The following is a 26,821-nucleotide window of genomic DNA, read 5'->3' on the forward strand; positions in this document are numbered from 1 at the left end:
ACATAACCATCACCTACTATTTATAAACTAGAGAAAGAATTATGAACCTGGTGCATACGAGTATATACAACTGCATGGTCTCACATGTGATCAGGAAATCTGTATGGTAGATTTAAAGCAGTTCTGTCCATTTTGTGCCAATATTGTTTTTACATTGTTTCTAGTGTACAAAGGGTTTTCCAGCACCAGAAACATTATTCTAACATAATAATGCAGGCAAAGGAATGTATACTATTATGTATTGTCTAAACCCTTTTTAGCTTATATTACAGCCTCTTGTAAAATGAAGCTTTTAATCGTAAGCTCAGGGGCTGTCTCCCATGTAGCTCAAAAAGACATACAACAATGAAATTTGCACATTTTATTCTTTGCTAACCTAATAAAGTAGCTCCCTTGCTTTCTTTGATGTCTTATTGATAGTTGCTAGTGCACTAAGGCACAGATGCTGAGTTGAGTGTATGACTGTCTGCTTTAAATGTTTCTGCACATGCCCATAAAGAAAGCATTTAGGTCCATGTCCATTTGCGGGGTCATTTGCATTACACATTAGCGTCTCCTTACAACAAGAGAGACAAGTCAGCACAGGAAGGGGTGGTCAAACACAATATGAGTAGAGTAAGGGCTTATTCATGTAATAGCTACTGAGTAGGCCCCATATGGAGGCACATATGGATATGCCTGTCATTTGTTGTATGTCTGGTGGCGTTTTTAGCCTGAGGCAGGGGAATACTTCCCATCCCCACAAATCAGGACACTGGCCAAGAGAATAAAATTAGTATTTTCCCGATGACACTGGAGAGGTTTGTTTTTACAGATTCCGTAAGAATGAGCCAAGTGATCAGTTATACACAGTATGTGTGTAACATTTACTTCATGCACAATATACAAGTATTTCGCACTTCTCAAGTCAACTCGATTGCACAGGAGCCAAACACTTTAGCATCAGGCATTTCTTAGAACTACTAAACATGCACCCGTCACCTAGACACACAGTAGAAGCAGCCATTTTGCCGGCTAGACCAATATTCATGCAAGTGCAGCCTATGAATTAACCCAGGGAGAGTGAATTGATAGGCTGACTCTTGCATCCGCTGTATATAGTTGGGTACACGTTAACTGGAAATGTGAACACATTCCTAAAAAGCGAAACGAAAAACTACTATAACCTATCACCGTGGTTTGTAGCAATTCAACATAAATATATACCTCCACAAACCCTAAAATACTCCAAAACAACAACATATTAAATAATTTTCTGTTATGCTACAGAAGAGACTTTAGCAACTTTTACCTCCTACTTCCTTTACCAAGACTATGGGTCAAGTGTCATTTTACAGATAAAAAATAAGACTTGCAATATTATACGGGTGAGATGAGAGAACACAAACTTGGTTAAGGGACTGAAATTCAAACAACACCCTAAACTAATGTTAGTTAATCCACTCCGTGCAGGACATGCCAGTGTAGGGCCACTCACAAGCAAACACCTACTGCCTTAATCGCTTTCTGGCCGGTATAAATACTTCATCATCAGACTGTCAACCTTTTTCTTCCTCTTCTTATCCTCCTTCTTTGACTGTTTACTGCTTTTCTCATCTTTTTTGTCTTCTTGAAGTTTTTCTTCATCTTCTGAATCCTTATTTTTCGGCCCTTTTTTCACACTGCCTCCACTACGGTAGGATACTGTAGACCCAGATGAAGAATCAGATTCAGATGATGATGATGAGGAGGAGGAGGATTCAGGCTCTTTCTTCTTGGATTTCTTCTTGGATTTCTTAGTGCGTTTCTTAGAACTCTTCTTTTTGTGGTCCTCTTCGGACTCTGAGTTAGAGCTACTCTTTCGAGCCCTGTTTCTTCTGCTGGGAGTCCTGGAGAATTCCACAGCAGAGGCGGATCTCTTCAGTCCAGAAGATGACTCTACCTTCTCTCTGGGTAAGCTCTTCATACTCCGTACACTTTTTGAATCATCATCTTCCTCTGAATCAGGATCAAGACTCTTCCTCTTGAACTTTATAGGCTTATAGCTTAAAACCTCATTGATTGCAGCCTCAAGATCTGGATCTAAGTAGCTGCGGTGAGATACAGGCTGAAGTTCTCTGCTTTCCAGTTCCTTCTCATCGGCCCCTGGTGTTCTAGCTTGTGGAGGTACTGAAAAACTACGCCCTGAAGAGTGCTGACTATATAAAGATCGCGTATCACTGAATCCAATGCTAACTGAGTCATCAAAATCATCTAATGTGCTTCTAGCCATAGACAAACGAGTGTCTGAGCGGTTTCCACGAGTTGGGCTATCCAGTATAAAGTCAGAACGCCTGCTTAATGATGGACTTACAGCTGACAGGCCATTACGTGGCTCATCTAATTTGGAGGTACTACGTCTTAAGCTAGGTGGGCTGGTAATACTGAAACTCAATGTTGATTTTGTTTCATCTTCCTCTTCTAAACCCCGCCTGCTAGATCTGCGACTGGATACTACAGATACTTTATCAAATTCTGGACTTGCTACGGACCACCTCTTGTCAAGTCCTTTTCTTGCACGACTAGATGCCTCAGTGAACGCCTGAGAAACTAAAGATGTGCGATCATCCAAATCTTCGCTGCCTTGAGATTTTCTCCAAGAACATACTGAAAGAGTATCATCAAGAACATTTCCTGAAGAATCCTTTTGAACTTTCCGAAAAGACCTATCTGGAGACTCTGACCTTTCTTTTAGGGTGGAAAACAGAGAGTCCTCATCACCCTTACCGCCTATAGAGTCCTTAATGTTTGCTCTCTTTCTATAACTAAGGGAACTCATTACAGACACTGGTCTGTCCTCCAACTCTTTGACTTGCTTGACTGGCTTAGCATCCTTTCCCTCCTTTGTTTCTGTACTTTGGCTAGGTCTTTAGTTTTGAGAATATGTAAAATTTTGATGCAAGAAAAAAAGTAATAGAAATGTAAAAAAGCATAGAAATAGTTAATAAGAGACAACATAAATAAAAAGCACAATGAAAAAGAAACGTGGAGAATAAGATAGACATTTGTATACACTGAATATGAAAAATAATGAGAAAGAAAAAAAAGCTATGTAATTAAAGTGGAATAAATTAAAATGTTAAACATATGAAAACAGGTGTGTGTCTGTGTGTGTTTTAAAAAAGGCATAATTGCTACTATTACCTGAGAAATCTTTTGCATAACATTATAGGCAACATCTGCCTGCATGCAATGCACTCATGAGTGACTTGTCTCAAGTTGGAGGTTAAAATGAGAAAACTCTTTGTTAAGAGTCAAACCTGATCACAGCCTGGCTACTTTACTAGAGCAAATGAGCGCAGGTCACAAAAAGGTGCGTGGGTAAAAGTTGCAAACAGACAGACATTGAAGCTATGGCTCCTATGACTAAACTATCTCAGGCCAGATGAAGAAATTAGGAGATCATAATGGGCTGCCTGATCTCAACAATATGCCTTGAAAAATGAGTTTAGGGACATTGGTTGAGTTGCGATGCTGTGGCCTGTTGCTAATTGCTTGGAAATGACTAATGCCTAGCGTGATTCAAGCTGGCTAGAGAGTACCCCAAGTTATAAATTGTGATTGGTTTTGTGCTTAATGACGCACACAATTTGCTGATGACCCTCAGCAGAGGGATACAGGCTGGAATAAACATGCTCTTCGAAGAAGTCTTCTGCATCTACTGCCTGTCTCACATGTAAAATATACAATTACCATTGCAGCTTTCTGTCACAACAATATCCCACTGTTAAGTGCTTGATTTAGAGCATTGTAGAGATGGATGTAAAAAAAAATAACATGCTGTATGCATGACAGAAGCTGATGATTTATTGTAATTAAAAAATCAGCTCCTGGGTGTGGAGGTTTACATAAAAAATTTACAATATTCAGGACCCCTACTTTTTTTTTTATGTGAAGCCAGCTGTCAGCCGTCTTTTGCTTTCAACCCTAAGGGGATGTGCAATTGTTTCATAATCACAGTCACGAATTTAGAAAGTTAAGACAGATGGAGATAGAGTGAAAAAAAACACTGAATAAGCCGTTGGTATCTTAAAGGAAATACACCTTGCCATTAAGTAATATTTTGCATAGCCCCGCCCTCCCCTGCACTCTGATTGGTAGATGACCAATACCAACTACCAATCATTGTGCTACTTTGGCCGCACATTGTAAGTCTAGTGCCAAGAAGGTGGAGGATGCTGCCAGGCCGCTCTCATGTATCTAAACCCAATGAGAGATTCCAGAGGTTTCTCTGTCTGCCTCACGGCTGCCAGACACTTGCACATAGTTTGTGATCAGATGCAACCTGCCCCTGAATCTGAAACTCTATAACATGACAAGACATTTTTCTAGTCTGTGTGCGAGCCATTGCTTTGTTTATACTTCCATCTCTAAAAAACGGTTACACACAGAAAGTGCAATGGATTGTTGAACAAAAGAGCACGCAATTTAAAATATATCTGGGGAGGGCCGAAGAATACATGACTGTTTAATTACTATTTTATAAAGGTTGTAGTTGTATTTGTATTATTGTTTCATTAAAGCTTTCCCCTTTGGTATGATTTAGGAGTGCGATCTTGGCCTCTATTTCCATGTGAGCAGAACTAAAGGTACGTACACACTAGACGTGTGTACGCAGCGATGTGACCGACGCCATCCCCGCCGACGAGCAGACAGATTGGGTGGCCTGTACACACTAGACAATCCAGTGCCAAACATGTCGGCCCCTGCGGAATTCTGCTGCATGGGGTCGTTAGCTGCATAGTCAGATTGGCCTGCATGTAGGGCCGACCTGACGATATGGCCGACGACCCCACGGGAGCACACACCGCACGACATAGTGCGTACACACCTAACGGTTTTAAGGATTTGTCATTCTGAACTGTCGGAATCAGGCGAATCATTCAATAAAATAGTCTAGTGTGTACGCACCTTAAAATACAGTACTCACATCACCTATTAAATATGAAAGGACATGCTGGGGGGCAGCAATGTTCTGCTAGTTAGTCACTGGATATGGGAGTACTACAGTTCTGACTAAATGTACATTTTATCCCTTTAATACTAGATGACAAATTTAAGACAACTTTTACAACATAAATATATAACGAATATAGAGAAATGAAATCTTAGATGCTTAACGTTTACAGACCTGGAGCTCTTTAAACTGCCATCATCTGAGAAGGCTTTAGAAGAACTTTTGTTCTTGGATAACCAAGACTTTACTCCATCCACCCGTTCATCCAGATCTGAGTCTGCATCTGAATCTCCATCACTGTAATAAAAATCAAAACAACAGTAATTAACAAGAGAGGAATAAAAGATGGAACAGTTGACCGAAAGCATGCTGTAAATCTGACAGTGTTAGTCATGGTATTATTTCAGAAAATAGATAACAGGTCCTCTAAGCTGTACCATGGGAAGCAGAGAAGATATAAAAATGTCAGCTGCATAGTCATGTAATGTTCTACAGAGCCCCCTACCTCATGGGCTCTTCCCACCAGTCTGAGGGAATTAACTTTGTTCACCAACAAAGCCAAACATTAATTAATCCTAACTGAAGAGGCTAACAAAAATGGTCAATCTGATGGGCAATGTTGCTTGATCTGCATCACTAACTTAATACTTGCTAGCCACTAAAACAGTGGTCAGGGAACAGGGGTAAATTGCCCCACATGGGGTAAAAATTAAATTCCTGGGGGTAATGGATAGACAGCCGGGCATGCATATGAATCATTCTGTAATATAGAATGATTCATAGGCATGCCCGGCTGTGCCGCAGGGAGGCTCCTTCCCTGCAGTGCAGCGTTAGCCGGAGGCTGGAGTTCTCTTCTGAACTCCAGCTTCCAGCTCTCTCCATGCGCACTATGGGAGAGACGTCATGACGTCTCTCCCATAGTTACGAGAAGCAGCCGGGCGGAGAGGACGGCGGCGGATGCAGGAGAGGGGATTAAGGTAAGTGGATTTTTTTTTTTTGTACAGGGGCATTATATGGGGGCACTACTACAGGGGCATAACTATGGGGGCACTACTATATGATTTCCTTCCTTTCAAATCAAGGGGGTAACGTCGGCGTATCTATATATATTGTGGGGTAAAAGGTAAAAAAGTTCCCTGACGCCTGCACTAGAAGAACCTGCTAGCTCCTGCCCTGTTGGACAGATCATACACACAGTCACAAGATATTGATGCATTCAGTGCCATGCAATACTATCCATAGACATCTGTAGTCTGAAGTGAGAAGCTAATGACAAATATTGTTTTTATAGGATCCAAAATAAACAGCTCCAAAATTCATACTGACTTTGAGCATATTTTAATCTGTCACAGGGCGGAATTCAATTGATTCCTGCCCCCACTGCGCCCGACGGAGCTATTCAATTCTTGCTCCTGTCGGGCACGATCAGCTGACAGTGCTACATTTCAGCTCGCAGCCCCAGGGGGGTGAGAGCTGAAATGTGCGAAAAGTGACATGTTTGGGCGCCCAAACATCACTTTTCGCGATCGCGCCCAGCACTTTGGTCGGGTTTAGCTGCTTTACGCGGCTAAACCCGACCACTTTGGGCGCGATCAGCACAAAAATCTGGAACAATTGCATAGCGGCCCGCGAACTCCTGTCACTTTAGACGGGAGATGCGGGCGGCGAAAACGATTGAATTCCGCCCACAATGTTAAACTTTGAACAGGGGTGGGTGGGGGGGGGGGCAGAGGGATAGACACAGGGAAGATGGGTGAAAGAAAAATAATGGAAGAGAAAGAGACAGGGGAAGGAGGGAGGTAGATAGAATAAGAGAGGGAACAGAGAGCGATACCTGGTGGGGGAGAGAGATAGGAAGACATAAGAAGAAGAAACCCTGGCACAACAACTACAGTTACCTATGGAGTTCTTATTTTTTGACGCATTCCAAATTACTAGTTGTTGCTATTTTTGCTATGTCTACATTAATACCCCTTTTACACCAGAGCTAAAACCTGGGTTATTGCAGGGTTAACCCGGGTTACTCCTAAGTGTAAAAGATGCCAGGGTTGGATTCCCGGGTCGAGTGACTCAGCAATCCAACCCAGGTAACTTGCAGAGTTTTACACGGGAACAACCAGTGAAACCCTGCAGTGTAAACGGGAACCCCGGGTCATTCGACCGGGGTCCCATTTACAGCATGGGGACTTCCGGGTTTCTCTGCGTTTGGAGATGATGTCATCTCCAAGTGCCGGGATGTTTCACTGCACCCGTGTGCAGTGTGAACGGCGCCGATCCGGGAATAATCCGGATCAGCTGCAGTAGAAAAGGTCTGTTTTGGGTCTGACCCATTTTGGAACTGTGTTCCAAATCTTGGGTCAGACCCAGGATTTAGGTGTAAAAGCAGTATTACTGAGAACAAGATGACTGAGGACCTAAGAGGGAAATTTATCAAATCTTCCAAAAATTACAAGGGGAGAAGTTGCCCATAGCAACCAATCAGCTAGTAGCTAACATTTATATAATACATTCTATAAAATGAGAGGTAGATGCTGATTGGCTGCTAAGGGAATCTTCTCCACTCTAAAGGAGGTTTGGAACATCTCCTCCCAAGTCTGGCACATCCCTAAAAAATGTTCTTTAATCTATTTTCTCTAAATGGTGAAATAACTATATAAACCAATGTTATTCAGCACAGAAGATCTTATAGTCTATTAATAGCTCCCCTTTAAAGGTGTATCTGTCCCACACTTAATAGAGGTAGCTATTTTATATGCTTAACACCGTTATTTGGACAATGCAGCCTATTAATACATTAGGCAACAATAATGCCTCATATCTACTGGTCACACAGTGCTTTAGTGGGGTCAGTGGCTGTCTGCAATATGGCTGAAACCTGCTGAGCTATTTTATACAGAAAGGCATTTTTGCTAAAGTAAATCTAAAAATCTTGCAAAAAAATTTGCTGAAACTGTTGAGAAAAAAGGTAGAATTTGTGCCTGATATTGATACCAATTACTTTCAAGCAAAGACACAGGAGTATCTCTGTTTTACTTATTCTGCATGCATAATGTTTAAAAACAATCTCCATTTTAAAATGGCTTTTTGTTATTAGGCAGCAGACTTTTGAATCACCAACGAAAAATACTATTTAAAAACATAAATCCCTCAGAAATGTAATTTCTAATATCAATGTGTAATAGAATTCCCAAATATATATTGTCATTCTATCTCCCGCAGTGCCTTGTTGCGTATAAAATCTGCTTGTGTCATTATGAAAGCCTGGTAAAGGTTTAGGATCAAATGGGAATGCCAATTGCTGTGAAGACAGGCTCACTCAGGCATCTGCTTGCAAACCTGAAAGCATCACGGGTAATTTAAGCCGACTCGCCTGTTACAATAATTTAAAATCAATAAATATTTCAGCATTTCTGGCCTGGCGTCCGTATTGGAGATGACTAGAGCAGAAGGCTGGGCGGCAGGATAGGCTTATGTGAGAGCAGATATTTCAGCCAACGTAGCGTTACATAATATTTAGCGATGCTATGTAAAGAAAACTAATTTGCAGCACTGAGTGTATTACAAGGCGTCTGTCACAGCAATGTCTCATCAGCTGAACTCTTCATCCTCACCGGCAGCTGGTACTATTCATCAGGGAGATTTTTTTTCATTTTTTTTTTAGCAGGTCTGCAAAGCTATGAAAAGACAAGATCCTCTGAAATAAAAGACGCTCTTAAAATATATTCACACCTAGGTAGGAGTAATTGGGTTTTTAATATTAGTTAATTTTGGAGACAATGGTAGAATAAGCACATTAGAAACAAGAGCAGACTGCTTTCAAATGACACCAGGCATAAAAGACATTAAATCCATAAGTGTATCCTATAATGAGTGCATAGTGTGCGGACCCACATCCTGCACCCATATACGATACTTACCTGTCCGTCAATGCCACAGACATCACTGAGCAAGTGGGGTGGCCAGACTGCCATTTTCCGAGATCTGAGCATGCACAGTAGAGTGATCACCAGGAAAATGGAGCGAACGTCATGTTCCCAGAGATCAGCACACGTACTGGAGAGACAGACGGGGGAAGAGAGGAAACAGCACGGAGTCTGCACACTCTTAATCCGCCCCTGATTAAATTGCTATCTTTTGTAATAGGAAATGATGTACCCCAATTGTACATTATACAGAAAAAAACAAGATGCCAATAGCTTCTATACTAGTCAAAGAACTCTAGCGTGCATTGTATTATATACAGGACATGTCCAGGGTGACCTATACAGCCAGGGTATGTTATTCCTTATTATATCTGTTATTTATATAGTGCACATATATTCTGCTGTGGTCTAGAGATAATATTTAGTCACTCACATCAGTCCCTGCCCTAGTGGAGTTTACAATCTATTTTCCTTAACATATGTACACTCACACATATTTTCAGAACCAATTAACCTACGAGAGGAAGCCAGAGCACCCAGAGGAACTGCACACAGACATGGGAAGAACATTCAAACTCCACTCAAACAGGGTTTTGGTGGGAACTAAAGAGCTCAGTGCTGTGAGCTCTTTAGTTCCCACCAAAACCCTGTTTTGGTGGGAACACAGTAAAATCTCGTCCGATGCCACTGCACATAATACGGCGGATGCCCAGCTGGAGTGCATGGCTAATACCTCCCCTGCTGGCTTCTCCCTTCACACACACAGTGGTGGTGACGGCTTCCTCTGCTTTGGTTGTGGGAGCAGCTGCAGCCCAGCCACATAGCAGGTGGTGAGTGGGGCTGGACTTGGAAGGGGGTGTTAACAAGTATATTCTATTATTCTGAGTGGAGGCAGAACTTTACACTGATTCCTTTATATGCTGAATTGGAAGTAGTTAAGATTTATGTGTAGCAATAATGACACCTACACAGAACTTTAGTGTACTGCACTTCATTCCCCCAGTGTTTATGGGCTTTTTTGCCCACATAGTTCAGGCAATGCACTGGGTCCGGTCACACTAGCATGTATATGATCTGTGATTGCTGTGGGTAAATTTCATGGACCATATCAATGCAAATGCATCAGAAATATGGTGCAGTTCTTGTAGATCACATAGCACATATTATGAATTACTGGAGTTTATACAGGGGATTATATTGTATGTGTTTCACAAAAAAAAACTCTATAGTGGCTTAACTGGAAGCACTGTGTACTACATGGCAGTCCCTAGCATGTTCTGTGTGGCAATCATTGGTATGCTTTGTGTGGCAGTTACTATGATACCTTGTATACTGTATAAGTGCCGCAGGTCCCCAACTCTTAATAAAGCTATGGGCAAAAGATCAATCATGCTTTTTCTGGTTACATTTATGTATGTGTATCTGGCAATATTGTAACCCATGGAATGTACTGCACTCTCCAATTTCAGAATATTACATTTAAAAAAAGTAAAAAAATATACAGCATGTATGTCTTGCTATATTTATATTGCTATCAGTAAGTAATTATCACTCAACTACTGACTGTAAATTAATATGAATTGGATGCGTCAGTTTCCATTTTGTTGACACCATATTTATTAAGCGCCCATTGCAAGGTTAGACATATATTTCAGTGAACACTGACTTTGTGGGACTATCCTTTGGGAGACCCTAAAGGGGAAGGTTGGTGGAGATTCTCAGCATGATCCACAGTGAATCACATAAACATGGCCTGCTCCGGACACTTCACTACAGGAAAGGAAGGAATCCAGGAGACTCCTGAAGAGCTCTCCGAAATTCAGGAGTCTCACGGATAATCCCGAAGAGTGCTCTAGTATGAGTAAACATATAGCATAACAGGTACAGTACACTAGTAGAGGATTTCTACACACTCTTCTCAAACTCATACAGCAGATCTGTTATCCAGACTCCCATTCTAGAGCTGCTTGCAATTAATTCAAAATGCATCCTTGGATATAGTTAAGAATACAGTGACAAACTTTGCAAATAACAGTAGCATTATATATTGTAACCAACAGTAAGGGCTTAATATAAGCAAGGTGTCCAGTTTCTTGAAGAGGTGAAAAATTTTGAGGATTAAGCTGGTGGCAGAGGGCAGGAATTGCTACATAATGGGGTGATTCAATTCAGCGGGAGTTGAATAGTGCCGGGAAGTTGGTCCCAGAGCTATTCAATTTAATGCGCTGTTTAGTTCGACTATTAAAAGTTGAGTAGGAGAATGCCGGCTCTTGTGACTTAACCTGTGTGTTTAGTTCCGAGAGCCGGCATTATCTGACTAAAGTGCTGGCTGCGAGGCTGGTGCAGTCCGATCAGAAGATAACTTGAACGACACCATGCTCCTGGATGTGACCACTGAACGATATATTGTGCGGTTGCACAATATATCATTTAGTGTGTATGGCCGGCTGACTTATCGTTCCATCAGTCGTGCGGTCGGCCGCGATCCAGGATCGTTTAGTGTGTACGCAGCTTAAGAAATGTGGTTAACAAATGTGGTCGTTACTGACAAAATCTATCCTATTTTTATTTTCATTCTTTATATACAGCTGTAGCTGCTCTTAACTATCTCTTTTACACTGCACTTTTCTTTCTATGGCGGTGCCCTGGGGCAGCTTAGCTGGGCTAGTTTGGGGGTGTCCTGCACTCTGGATTTGAACCCTAGTATGTTAGGGACCTACCCTAAAGAGGTTACCTGGATATGGTGGGTAGGCCCATAACCTTGGCCAAGATTATTCTAAAAACCTCTATTGATTGCAATTTTTTTTGCATTTATATATTATCAATAATTTGGAATTGTGCACCTGAGATTTTGTCTGATTTTTGTGCCTGCAATTAGTCTCATCAGGTAGCACCTCCAATTATATATATATATATATATATATATATATATATATATACACACACATATATATATATTCAGGGTGTGAAGTCCAGGAATCTTTCCCATATACAAAATCTATCCAACGTCAGAGCATACAGATTGGCTGAAATAAAAGTGAACAGCCGCTAATGAGCTAGAACGTCTTTTTCATAAGAATGTGGTAATAGCAGAACAAGAAAATTGATTTTAGAATCCTTTCGTCTACATTACAGTTCAAGAATGAAATCTGGTTTAAACAAAAACACATCTCACAGATATGAAAACTAATTCTCTTCCACCACTGACAAAGTATAAGTAAAAAATGTTTGTTTTGGGTACAACAAAAGGAAAAAAAAAAAAAAGCTTCCAGAGAAAAAACAGTGCATCTCAATCTCACAGGACATTAGGAGAAATATGGCTCGGACTGCCACGTTAGAACAATAACAGTCCCCTGAAGTGAGTGTGGAAAATGATGGCAGCTAAAGAATTGGCCTTATTTAGCGTTGTTCTCCTTGGAGATTAATAACAATTTGATGGTCCAAGTAAACAGTGTGTTTAAAGCGAGCATAGGGAACCAGAGGCCATAATCACTTCCCATTTGACTTACACCTACACAGGGACTAAGCAAAACTTGTAAATCCGCTTGACATATGTAGCACTGCTATAAATTTCCACCTCCTCCCGAAACGCAGAAACATCCGTCACCCACCCCTCCTCTCCCCACCCTAGCATATCGCTGATCTGATTTCCGACACCGCTGTGGAGCTTTGCTAAATCCATTCCCTGCATGCTTAAAGCAGTTTGTTGTGATACTGTCTGAATACAGAACGGCCTCCTGCTCATTATGGGTAAAAGGAATGGGAACTGTGGCTGTGTTGCGAGTAAATGGAAATAATTTTTTCCTGCTTGGCTGGATAATAGTATAAACACAAACACCAACTCTCCTCACCCCTTAACTCCCTCTCATCTTTCCTTGTTCTCCACACCCTTCTCTTCCATCTACCACCACAGCTGAGGCAGGCGAGAGAGGTCTCACGGGAGAGCGGGAGAATCTTTGCTCAAATCGAAAGCATGTCTGGAAATAGGTACGTGGCATTAGCTGCAATAACAATTTATTCGCCTGCATTAGGCTTTTAAATGTCTAGAGACACGACACAGAGCGAGTTCCAGCTCATGCCGTCTGGTAAATCCACATCATGTCCTCTTGATACAGTACTCACATGCACATATGTAATTATAACAACATAGAGTCAAACCACACAATATATCAGTCTACAGAAGTAATGAAGCCTCGATGTCCATTGTAATTCCAGGCAAAAGTGTCAGTTTATGTAAACATTCTAATATAGGACTGTATTGTAAGGATCAGAATGAGTCCTCTTGGCCATTGGATCATAGAAATGACTGTCTACCTACCGATAAATGGTGAGTATATATTATAAGGTAATATTCTCAAAATAAAAAATGTTCTATTTCTCTATGGCAGAATTATGCAAAATAACGTTTTTTTTTTTTTTTTTTTTAGATTTTAAGTATAATTTTAGCGCTGTTTTTTCCCCTTTTATCTCATGCTTAGCAGAGAAGTTCTCCCCTGGTCTCTTACTTGTCCATAAAACAACATATACTTCAGCATATATAAAGTACAATAAAACTAGTTGCACATTGTCTCCTACAATCCTCCTAGAGGTAAAATATAATTACAGTAGTGTCCTCTTACTAATGCAAGATACAGGACTAATTCAAGCCTGCACTGAAATATTAACTTAAAATGAATAAACCACATTGGTCATTGTACTTGGTACAACCTCTACTTACAGAAACAACAATATCCAAAACAATTAAAACGTTTGAATGTGGTATAAAAAGTAACACAATAATGTTAATGATTATGATGCTGGATGCATATTGCAAGGAAACAAGTTATGCAACTTAAGTTTAAATGGTAAAATTATTTTTGGCAAATGGGGTTAATTAAAGGGGCATGCATTGTCTGAGTCAGTAAAGAACCATGCAGTTATGGCGGCTGCCAGGAGCCTTCATGGGGAATGCACTTTAGGGAAGTATTTGATGCTTAATGCATGCTGAGGTTAAGGGGCAAGTTAATAAATAGGAGAGAACAATGTAATCTCACTTTTTATTCTTGCGTTTATGATACTTGGTCACCATGTCCTGCAGACTGAAAATATGAAGATAAAATAAAACATGAGACTATGTCAAATGAGAGAATAAAAGCATCATGAATAACTAAATAATTTCCATGAGGATTGATGCACGTCTGTAATGCTGCAAGACAAGAGACACAGACTCCTTACCTGTTAATGAGGTCTTCATTATCATCACTTTCCATCTCATCCTCGATGGCGGCCTGAAGATCTCCAATGCGCTTGAAGGCCAGTTTCAGGTCTGTCTGCAAACTTTGATTTGCAGCTTCCAAACTCTCAAGGTCCATTTCCTGCAGAGACAACCATCAAATATTCTAAGGTTATCATTGCTTATCATCCAGGACTGCATGGAGTCTGTATAGGCACAGGACATTTGGTGCCCTAAACTCTGCCTCAAGAACCAGCCACACCACCTTTAAATTTCAGGCATTCCAAACCCCAATCTAAACCAAATCTGTAGCTACTGGAGTTTCTTTTCTGATTAGAGTAATATGGAGCATCTCACGCAGTAGGCAAAAGTCTACTTACTTTTTAGGAAGTCTGTCCCTTTGTACTGTGCAATAAATACAAAGATTATAGAAGTATGTGCAGCCATCAGCATGGCTTAATAAAAACTGTCAATGCCAGAAATTTGGGTGTGCATTAGGTACAGTTCTACTGCACAATTAGTGCCACAGATTGTTTTATCTAGTTCTACTGCACAATTAGTGCCACAGATTGTGTTTTATCTACTGCACAACTAGTGCCACAGATTGTGTTTTATCTAGTTCTACTGCACAATTAGTGCCACAGATTGTGTTTTATCTACTGCACAACTAGTGCCACAGATTGTGTTTTATCTAGTTCTACTGCACAATTAGTGCCACAGATTGTGTTTTATCTACTGCACAACTAGTGCCACAGATTGTGTTTTATCTACTGCGCAATTAGTGCCGCAGATTGTGTTTTATCTACTGCACAATTAGTGCCACTGACTGTGTTTTATCTAGTTCTACTGCACAATTAGTGCCGCAGATTGTGTTTTATCTACTGCACAATTAGTGCCACAGATTGTGTTTTATCTAGTTCTACTGCACAATTAGTGCCACAGATTGTGTTTTATCTACTGCACAACTAGTGCCACAGATTGTGTTTTATCTACTGCGCAATTAGTGCCGCAGATTGTGTTTTATCTACTGCACAATTAGTGCCACTGACTGTGTTTTATCTAGTTCTACTGCACAATTAGTGCCGCAGATTGTGTTTTATCTACTGCACAATTAGTGCCACTGACTGTGTTTTATCTAGTTCTACTGCACAATTAGTGCCACAGATTGTGTTTTATCTAGTTCTACTGCACAATTAGTGCCACAGATTGTGTTTTATCTAGTTCTACTGCACAATTAGTGCCACAGATTGTGTTTTATCTACTGCACAACTAGTGCCACAGATTGTGTTTTATCTAGTTCTACTGCACAACTAGTGCCATAGATTGTGTTTTATCTAGTTCTACTGCACAATTAGTGCCACAGATTGTGTTTTATCTACTGCACAACTAGTGCCACAGATTGTGTTTTATCTACTGCGCAATTAGTGCCGCAGATTGTGTTTTATCTACTGCACAATTAGTGCCACTGACTGTGTTTTATCTAGTTCTACTGCACAATTAGTGCCGCAGATTGTGTTTTATCTACTGCACAATTAGTGCCACAGATTGTGTTTTATCTAGTTCTACTGCACAATTAGTGCCACAGATTGTGTTTTATCTACTGCACAACTAGTGCCACAGATTGTGTTTTATCTACTGCGCAATTAGTGCCGCAGATTGTGTTTTATCTACTGCACAATTAGTGCCACTGACTGTGTTTTATCTAGTTCTACTGCACAATTAGTGCCGCAGATTGTGTTTTATCTACTGCACAATTAGTGCCACTGACTGTGTTTTATCTAGTTCTACTGCACAATTAGTGCCACAGATTGTGTTTTATCTAGTTCTACTGCACAATTAGTGCCACAGATTGTGTTTTATCTAGTTCTACTGCACAATTAGTGCCACAGATTGTGTTTTATCTACTGCACAACTAGTGCCACAGATTGTGTTTTATCTAGTTCTACTGCACAATTAGTGCCACAGATTGTGTTTTATCTACTGCACAACTAGTGCCACAGATTGTGTTTTATCTAGTTCTACTGCACAATTAGTGCCACAGATTGTGTTTTATCTACTGCACAACTAGTGCCACAGATTGTGTTTTATCTACTGCGCAATTAGTGCCACAGATTGTGTTTTATCTACTGCACAATTAGTGCCACTGACTGTGTTTTATCTAGTTCTACTGCACAATTAGTGCCGCAGATTGTGTTTTATCTACTGCACAATTAGTGCCACTGACTGTGTTTTATCTAGTTCTACTGCACAATTAGTGCCACAGATTATGTTTTATCTAGTTCTACTGCACAATTAGTGGCACAGATTGTATTTTATCTACTGCGAATTTAGTGCCACAGATTGTGTTTTATCTAATTCTACTGCACAATTAGTGCCACAGATTGTGTTTTATCTACTGTACAATTAGTGCCACAGATTGTGTTTTATCTAGTTCTACTGCACAATTATACCCCTTTCAGACATCTCGAGAATCCCGGGAATTTGGCCTGCCTCGGCCAAATTCCCGGGTACCCCGAGTCTGTCTGAAAGGTGCCTACCCGGGAACATGTTCCCGGGTAGCCGCCCCTGCAATCGACCAGGGTTTTTCCCGGGACTTAAGTCCCGGGAAATTACCCTGCTTCTGTCTGAATGGTGCTACCCGGGAATTTACTACTCCCGGGCAGCACCAAGCAGCTTTTGCATGTAGCTGACAGCGCAGAGCGTCCTATAGGACGCTCAGCGCTGCTGCTGAGAGCTGACAGCGCAGGGCATCCTATAGGACGCTCAACGCTGCTGCTTTGAGCTGACAGCGCAGGGCGTCCTATAGGACGCTCAGCGCTGCTGCTCACCACCCCCAGCACCGGCCGGCTGTGCCACAGCGGGCCGCCCGCACACCCGCTGGACCACCAGGGAATTAAAATAAATTTTAAAAAAATTATAATAAAAAAAAAAAACTGCATTACGATTAGCCGACTTTTGGCTGGGAGGAGCAGACGGCAGAGAAGAGGCAGGTAAGCAGGAAAACCCTGCTCTTGTCTGAAAGGGGTCTACCTGGGAATTTCCCGGGTAGACACTGTAGTGTGAAAGGGGTATTAGTGCCACAGATTATGTTTTATCTAGTTCTACTGCACAATTAGTGCCACAGATTGTGTTTTATCTACTGCACAATTAGTGCCAGATTGTTTTATCTACTGCACAATTAGTGCCACAGATTGTGTTTTATCTAGTTCTACTGCACAATTAGTGCCAGATAGTGTTGTATCTACTGCGCAATTAGTGTCACAGATTGTGTTTTATCTACTGCACAATTAGTGTCACAGATTATGTTTTATCTAGTTCTACTGCACAATTCGTGCCACAGATTGTGTTTTATCTAGTTCTACTGCGCAATTAGTGCCACAGATTGTGTTTTAACTAATGCGCAATTAGTGTCACAGATTGTGTTGTAACTACTGCGCAATTAGTGCCAGATTGTTTTATCTACTGCACAATTAGTGCCACAGATTGTGTTTTATCTAGTTCTACTGCACAATTAGTGCCACAGATTGTGTTGTATCTACTGCGCAATTAGTGTCACAGATTGTGTTTTATCTACTGCACAATTAGTGCCACAGATTTTTGTGCCACAAAGCTTTGAGACAACTTCATGACATATCATTTTATCAGATATTGGGAAGTGATCCTACATTGCTATACCAGAAGGAATTAAGGATACTGTTGGAGAATGCACAAGATGAGAATGTCATCACCAAAGATGAATTTCACTTTTTATTTGTTTGTCACCCCGTCACACTGGTGTTTTATTATTTACCTAAAATCCATAAATCTTTAGTTACACCACCAGGGCGTCCTATTATTTCGGGTATTGATTCTCTCACTTCTAATTTATCTGCTTTTGTTGATTATTTTCTACAGGGTCACGCTGTTGCTCAGAGGTCACATATCAGAGACACTACCGATCTGCTAGGAAAATAAAAAAAAAAACACTTGGCAATCTAGCTATGGTTTTTTGACGCTAGATGTCCAGGCGCTCTATACTAACATCCCCCATGAAGCAGGGATATCTGCGGTAAGGAGGATACTGGATAATGATGTAAACACCTCTGAGCAACAGCGTGATTTTTTGGTGAACTGTATTCGATTTATTTTGACACGGAATAATTTCATTTTTGACTCCACCCACTACTTACAGATTCACAGAACGGCCATGGGCACCAGATTCGCTCCGAGCTTCGCGAATATCTATATGGGCGAATTTGAAGATCTCTACATTTGGGGTGGACCAGCCGGAGCGGGTCTGGTGTTCTATAGCCGTTATATAGATGACCTTTTTTTCATTTGGGATGGGGATAAAGATTCTGTTGTGCACTTTACTAATTTCTTGAACACTAACACTATGAATTTGAAATTTACATCACATTTTAGTCACGTTTCTATTGATTTTTTGGATGTTACACTTTCATTGGTTGATGACAGAATCATCTCGACTCTCTACACAAAAAATGTTGACTGTTGTTCATATTTACATTATGATAGTGGCCATCATCGCCCGTGGGTCCAAAATATTCCAAAAAGCCAAATGGGTAGGATTAGGCGAAACTGCACTATAGATGCAGATTTTGAAGTGCATGCAAATAAACTGAGGGATAATTTTTTTAGACAGGGGTTATCCCCTTGTACTAATAGAGGGAGCTAAAAGTTATGTCGAAACGGCTCATAAAAATAAATCTATACAAAATATAGATTTAGATATAGAGAATACTCCGATTTAATCTAGTGAGATACCAAAAAGAGAAAAAACAACGGAATGGGCCAATAGGTCTAGGGACATTAAAACTGATAAAAAAGATACTTCATTATCACTTATTTCCCAATTTAATAACGAATCCAGAGGCATTAGCTCAATAATTAGTAGGAACTATAAGATCTTAAATTCCGATCCAATACTCTCTAATTTTATTGCACCTAAACCAAGTATTATTTTTTAAAAAGAACAGAAATCTAAAAAGTTTTTTGGCCACAAGTACTTATTATAGTAATAAGACAACATCTGGAAAAATCGATACTTGGATCCCCCAGAAACCTCAAGGTTGCTATACCTGCAATCATACGAGATGCCTAACATGTAAACATGTTGTCAACAAAAGTAAGCATATAATATCGGTTAAGACAGGAGCCATTTTTTAAATAAATTCCTTTATTAGCTGTGAGTCAACTTATGTTGTGTATGTACTTAACTGTAACTGCCCGATGCAGTACGTGGGCCGCACCACAAGAACCCTGAAGGAACGGTTCCGCAAACATAGACTTAATATCATTAAAGGCAAGGAGACACATAGTGTCTCTTGACATTTTCAGAGGCACATCATAATAATCCTGATTGTCTCAGAGTTATGGGGGTGGAGATTATAAAGAAAACTTTAAGAGGAGGTGATAGATATAAACAACTTTGTGAAGCGGAATCCAAATGGATCTTCAGACTTCAATCACTATCTCCAGATGGCTTAAATGAAGCCTTGGAGTTCTGTGATTAATTCCTCCGTTGGGTATGGAGATTCAGCTGGTACTGGTCCATATGTACTGTGCGGTCAGTGGACCGATGCCAGGAAAAAAAAAAAAAAGGGAAAAAAACCTTAATTTCTCTTGCCAACCTCAAGAGATTTTTAGATCCCTCTTCACACACATGTATATGTATGTGTGTATATGTATTTATGTGCATATATATGTGTGTGGGAATGTATATATATATATATACACATGTGTACATCTACCTCTGATCGGTATATCGAATATGTCAATTAATATAACTTTATTATGTAAGGCTCGCTCTTTCCTTTTATCTTATCTTTTCGCTTGTAGTGGGGATGTGCATTATCTTGCTCTCGGTTAGCTCACCCATATGCCCGAGTTACTCTGGGCTACCAGCATATGACCAGACATCATTTTTTCCATACAGTGTTTCTCCCTGATATATCGGTTGGGTCTCATTAGAGATAGTCCCATTCTCATATCTTTAACCACATTGTATAATATCAGGTGTGTCTACTCGATAAACCAATTCTACTAGGATCGATATTGATATTTGGATAATTGGTGCTCTTCCATGAGTCTAGTATTACTACGGATGCTAAAATATATCATCAATATTACCATTAGCATTATTAGCATTATACTATATTTACATCATTCACTAATAATAATATATATATATATATACGTACATATGCATATTTGTGTGTGTGTGTGTGTATGTATATATATATATATATATATATATGTGTGTGTATGTGCTTACATCCATGTATGTGTGTATATGCATTTGCGCTTTTATGGTATGTGTATTAATTCAGTTGTTCACTTTATTCCAGTTCATGTCCAACTTATTATGTTAACGATATACTGGAATTCAGATGCTATTGTTCGATGGTGATCATCGATGGTCAGCTACATGTTTGTTAGATATAGATAGGCTATTTTTTCCTTTCTCTTTTTTTCATTTATTTTATTTTATTTTAGTACACTACTCAGGATATCGCAAAGCAGCTGATTCAGCACAGGCGATGTTTCAATTAATCATTAATAATGAAGCTCTAACTATATAATTTATATTCTCCGATGGTCTATATTTCTCTGTCATGTTTATTGTAGGGACATAAGGGTAGACAGCTAAACACATGGTCACACTTGTTGACATATGGGGGCTGAAATAGGTATGCTTATATATGCATACATACGTGTTATATGCACATAGCTATATATGCATACTATGTGTATCATCATACGCCTATCACTAATTGATTTTAGTTGTTTTAATAAACATTTTTCTTTTTTCTATATTTATTGAATGTTTTGTGTTTAAGATGCCGTAAGGAATATTAAGAGTATACTGGTAAATGATATGGATACATTTTTTTGGAACCGACCGTTAAGGGTTAAGGAGAGTTGGATGGTTAGTAAAGTAATTATCTAATTACCCAATGGGTTCCACCCTGATACAATATATATATCATCTAGCCATGAAGGGGAGCATTACAGCTTGAAAAAGGCTACAGTAGTAGCCGAAACGCGTTGCTGCTCTCCATACCAGCCACTGAAGCTACTACCCATCTGGAACCAGGTGCCGCCACATTGAAAACTAGCCTGAAAGTTTTTTTTTCTGCGAGTTTTGAACCACCGTTAGACCATCGCCCTATCAGCATCCTCCGGTGCCCACTCCAGTTACGGATCCGGGTCACGTGGCCGCTGACGGAGGTCCCGGTGGCTGTTAAGCACAGGACGGGTGCTGAAACCGAATAAGAGACCAACAAGCGGCTTGCAGACCTGTCGGACATCTATGCTTAGCACATCTTGCTGAAATACACTGGTAATTTTCAGTTACTATTTCCTTTGTGAAAAGGATGGCATGGTCCCCTATCTACAGGTACTTATTGACAGCCTAAATATTTAAGTACCCAGCAGAACTTTGCGTGACTGTTTATTGCACAATAGGGTACTTTTCTACATGTTATATACAGGCTCAACTTCGGGAACATATGGTCAGCCTCATTAATCACGCTTGAGATTGGCTATATCACTTGTGACTTTGATACAAAACTGGCATTTTTTTCAACGGGTTCCACTAATATCATTATTGATACATTGTTGGGGATAGCTATCAGTGGCTACAGGCTTCACCAGTGCCTTAACAATTCACTTGCTACAGCATTATACAGCTCATTCTGCACAGGTATATGGTGTAGCTATTCTCACAGGAGAGTGTGTTTAGATCTGGGAGCCTGATCAACTCCTACATTTGCATGCTTGTTAATTTCCTGTTTGTTATGAGCTTCTAGCAGGCTCGCTTATTATTATTATTTAATATTTTTACAATTTTCATATTTATCTTTGTGTTTATACATGTGTCTTTGTTTTTTATTATTATTATTATAATTTAAGCATTAAATTCTTTTAATACATTGATGTGTTGTTCTTATGTCCCAACATAAATATCAGAGCGCAGTGTTTTTCTCTTCTATTGTTTATGCTTGTGAGGTTGGCAATCACCTCTTTTAACACTGCTGCACTGGTATTTGAATCATTGGCGCTGAGGTGTTTCTTGTGTGTGCGCAATTAGTGCCACAGATTGTATTTTATCTACTGCGCAATTAGTGCCACAGATTGTGTTTTATCTACTGCGCAATTAGTGCCACAGATTGTTTTTTATCTAGTTCTACTGCGCAATTAGTGTCACAGATTGTGTTTTATCTAGTTCTACTGCGCAATTAGTGTCACAGATTGTATTTTATCTACTGCACAATTAGTGCCACAGATTGTGTTTTATCTAGTTCTACTGCACAATTAGTGCCACAGATTGTGTTGTATCTACTGCGCAATTAGTGCCACAGATTGTGTTATATCTACTGCACAATTAGTGCCACAAATTGTGTTTTATCGAGTTCTACTGCACAATTAGTGCCACAGATTGTTTTATCTACTGCACAATTAGTGCCACAGATTGTGTTTTATCTAGTTCTACTGCACAATTAGTGCCAGATTGTGTTTTATCTACTGTGCAATTAGTGCCACAGATTGATTTATCTACTGCACAATTAGTGCCACAGATTGTGTTTTATCTAGTTCTACTGCACAATTAGTGCCACAGATTGTGTTTTATCTATTGCGCAATTAGTGTCACAGATTGTGTTTTATCTAGTTCTACTGCACAATTAGTGCCACAGATTGTGTTGTATCTACTGCGCAATTAGTGCCACAGATTGTGTTATATCTACTGCGCAATTAGTGCCATAGATTGTGTTTTATCTAGTTCTACTGCACAATTAGTGCCACAGATTGTGTTGTATCTACTGCGCAATTAGTGCCACAGATTGTGTTATATCTACTGCGCAATTAGTGCCACAAATTGATTTATCTACTGCACAATTAGTGCCACAGATTGTGTTTTATCTAGTTCTACTGCACAATTAGTGCCACAGATTGTGTTGTATCTACTGCGCAATTAGAGTCACAGATTGTGTTTTATCTACTGCGCAATTATTGCCACAGATTGTGTTTTATCTAGATCTACTGCACAATTAGTGCCACAGATTGTGTTTTATCTAGTTCTACTGCACAATTAGTGCCACAGATTGTGTTTTATCTAGTTCTACTGCACAATTAGTGTCACAGATTGTGTTTTATCTACTGCACAATTAGTGCCACAGATTGTGTTTTATCTACTGCACAATTAGTGCCACAGATTGTGTTTTATCTAGTTCTACTGCACAATTAGTGCCACAGATTGTGTTTTATCTACTGCGCAATTAGTGCCACAGATTGATCTACTGCACAATTGCCACAGATTGTGTTTTATCTAGTTCTACTGCACAACTAGTGCCACAGATTGTGTTTTTCTAGTTCTACTGCACAACTAGTGCCACAGATTGTGTTTTTCTTAAGTTAATGACAAGTTGATGAAATGAGATGTGATTGCACCATACATGTTGTGCAATTAGATACAAATAGCCTTCAGCAAATATAGCCCCTGAAGTCATATACACCTTTATTCAGGGTTTGTATCATGTTGTAGGAAAGTTATTGTCCTACAGTATCTCCCAACACACCTTTTTTATCATAGGACCATGTTGATTTGCAAAGGCAAATGGGATATGGCCACAGCACATAGGGTTATAACTGGATGGCACAAGCTTACACAGATCTCTGGCAAAATCAGTTTGTCATAGAGATACATAATTTTTTAAAGAATGTTGGGGTGCACTAAATAATGAAATGTCAATGGCTGTAAGATCATAGGAGGAGGACCCTTCCCACTACTGTATCACAGATCATTGTATATCTACTGTACCAAAACCACTCACAAATATTTAGGTAATAGTTAAGCATTTATCACAACTAAATATTTTTACATACAAATATGATTGCAGGGAGACATTTCAATATATTCAATACTTTTTGCTCTTATTTTATTTTTAACAGAAATCTGTTAAAAATAAACTAAAAAGCTCTTCTAGAGAGGGCATTCCCACCAAGCTAGAGAACAAGCTAATGCTATACAAAAAATGAACGCTACAGTAAAGATTCTGCACCTAGGTATGATAACGTCCAAGTGCCTTGTATACTAAATAAGGGTTTTACTACTGTACATATCTGCCTTGCCATTTTGCTTGTTACAACCCATGTAAAAACTCTAAAGGTGCGTATCCACTACACGAGAGTGGAACGACTGTACGATTACAACAATGTAATCGTTCATCATCCTGTGCAGTGGATATTGTGCCCACACTGAACGATATGTCGGTCAGTGCAAGCACCCTCCCTCATTCCTGAACATGCACGACCTGACGATCTCATCAGGTTGGCCTGCATGTTCAGGCGATGACAAATGCCGACAACGACCAGTGGGACGCGCATAGCTGGTCGTTGCCGGCATTTTACTGCACGGTTAATGAGCGATTGAACGATATCATAATCGTTCAATCGCTCATTTTACTTGTCTAGTGGATACGCGCCTTAAGTCTGCTGAAAAACACTATGGGCTGTCTTCCAGAACCTAAAATTATTGAGTGTAAATAAATCAATTCTGTTAATGTAAAGGTATGAGAACTTCAATTTACTCATATACATATTTGGATATGTCTTCTTATATTGGATCAACTTGTCTTTTGTGTTGTGCATTAACTTTGCCTGTATACTGTGGAGGATGTCATTTTGTAATATAAATTGTACTTTATCTTTCAGGTTTTCTTTTATAATCAAAATAGAACAAGATACTCCAGAATGACTTTAATTGAAAGTCTTTTATTTGCCTTCAATAAACGATGGCAGGTTAAAGTGAAGTGGTAGTCGGACCGTTATACAATAGAGATCTTCTTAGATATTACAGCATTGCTTCCCAGTTATAATGCCTGAATAGCTAACATATCCTGTTCATTTTAATACTGATAATTAGGTATATCTTTGCAGATCTATAAGCATTGTGGCATGATATAGTTGGTCATGCTACTAGCTTTAAAGTACTTGATAACATTGCAAGGTTTTATGATGCCTTGAATGGTTGATACAATGTATTCTCTCTATTTATTGTCCAGGTGTTTTCTAGTGTCTTCCAAACCACTGTTTCAAAATGAGTCCTTCACTTAATCTCACACAAAAAACATACATATTTCTGACCTTGTGTCTGCAGCATACTGCTTACTTATTCATTCTAATAGACAAAACAAATTATAACTTTTAAAATAAATTGGTTTCCTTAATAGCGAACATGAATTAAATGTTAAAATGAGAATGCAACCATTTACTAGGAGGAAGGGTGCCCTTTATGGCACCCCAGTCATGCCACTGCTTTACAATGAGCTGACAGTTGAATTGTATAAATATTTGCTGAGCGCACAAAACAGATGTATTCAGGTGCGCTTGTGAGAGGTTATCTAACAATAAAATACAAGATACCAAGGTAGTAAAGGACAAATTCATTTACCAATTCATGCTTTTTGCGGCTGGCCTCTCCCTCTTTTTTGGACAATTCTCCCATCTCTTCCTTCATGTCTCTAATTTGCCGCTGCATCCTTTTATTCTGCTCCTTTTCCCGATTTTCTGCGGCAGCTCGCTGATCCCGCTCCTCTGTCAGCTTCTCCATGTTTTCCTTTAGCCGGGTTACCAGGCTCTTTTGGAAACAACCATGTCAGAGTTAGAGTCATAAGGTGTAGTACATCAGGAGTTTACAACGTGTGTATATAGGGGCAAATAATGGTCCACATGGAAAAACAACATAAAAAAGATAAGGTAACAAATCCATGCAACAAGAAGCATCAACAAGTTCAACATTTTCTTTGTTTTGTGAATACATAGAGGCTTGGGCATTATGACCCCATTGGCCCAGAGAGAGCCTTTAACACAGTGTGCTATGTTTTTTTTCCAGGCCAATTTCCTCAATACTATACAGCAGGAATACTCAGTTAACACTGACCGCAAAACTAAGCTAAGTGGCTTTGTATGTAAGCTCTACAGGCCAGGAACTTGGTCAGGGGCTTTGCTCACCTCCATGCGCTTCACTTGGGTCCTCTCAAACTCCAGACGTGTTTCCAGTTCCCGAATTTTGGCCTCCTGTCTGCTCACCACAGATTTATCCACCATAGATTGCTCCAGGAACTCCAGCTGACTCTGCAATCCTTGTAACTGTATAACATATTGCTTTTACTTATTGTACAGGAAGTAAAAAAAAATATGCCCTGAATGACATTTAAAGAGGTAGTTGCATTGCTTCAAATCACTTCAACAGAGCATAGACCTTCTGCAGTTTTCAGTTTCCTACAAATGAACTGGATGAATTCTGCAGTTGGATAACCAATGTATGATTTTTTTTATATGCCATGAATAAATGTTGTTTGTACTTGGGATAGTTTCACCAGTCAGACATAACCACACAGGGAAGATGGTCATGGACTTTCTGATAAATTATTTTAGAAAATGGTTGTAGAAGTAAGCGCGTTAAGTAAGAAAAACATCATCAAATGTAAGGAATGAAATGGAGGAAAAACAACAGAAAGGAGTAAGAAGAAAATATATATGGAAGAGGAGGAGAGAATGCATTAAGTAGGCAATGGAAGATAAGAGAGCAGAAACACATAGATTGGGGTGAAAAAGAAGAGCGGTTAGGAAAGCAAGTTATGAGAATAAAAGAATTAACAGTAACAGAAGAGAGAAGTCCATAGAAATCACGGTGGTAGAGAGGGAAAG

At 39.7% G+C, this 26,821-nt stretch overlaps 1 protein-coding gene across 26 annotated transcripts in view; it reads right to left on the reverse strand.

The window, feature by feature from the left end:
• MYO18A (myosin XVIIIA) overlaps positions 1-26,821 on the reverse strand; it is a 350,017-nt gene that overhangs the window by 17,048 nt on the left and 306,148 nt on the right. For 18 of the 26 annotated variants that reach the window (XM_088477745.1, XM_088477743.1, XM_088477741.1 and 15 more), the window contains 6 exons: positions 26,123-26,260; positions 25,563-25,748; positions 14,113-14,252; positions 13,932-13,976; positions 5,150-5,272; positions 1,492-2,885 (listed from right to left, as the gene is read on the reverse strand). In XM_088477745.1, the coding sequence (XP_088333871.1) occupies positions 1,496-2,885; positions 5,150-5,272; positions 13,932-13,976; positions 14,113-14,252; positions 25,563-25,748; positions 26,123-26,260 (2,022 nt within the window). In that variant the 3' untranslated portion in view covers positions 1,492-1,495. Of the gene's footprint in view, positions 1-1,477; positions 2,886-5,149; positions 5,273-13,931; positions 13,977-14,112; positions 14,253-25,562; positions 25,749-26,122; positions 26,261-26,821 lie in introns of all 26 variants that reach the window. The other 8 variants (XM_088477755.1, XM_088477754.1, XM_088477750.1 and 5 more) reach the window with 4 other exon arrangements.

This window comes from Taudactylus pleione, unplaced genomic scaffold (genome assembly GCF_031769625.1).
Source record: "Taudactylus pleione unplaced genomic scaffold, aTauple2 ptg000203l, whole genome shotgun sequence".
Classification (NCBI taxonomy): Eukaryota; Metazoa; Chordata; class Amphibia; order Anura; family Myobatrachidae; genus Taudactylus; species Taudactylus pleione.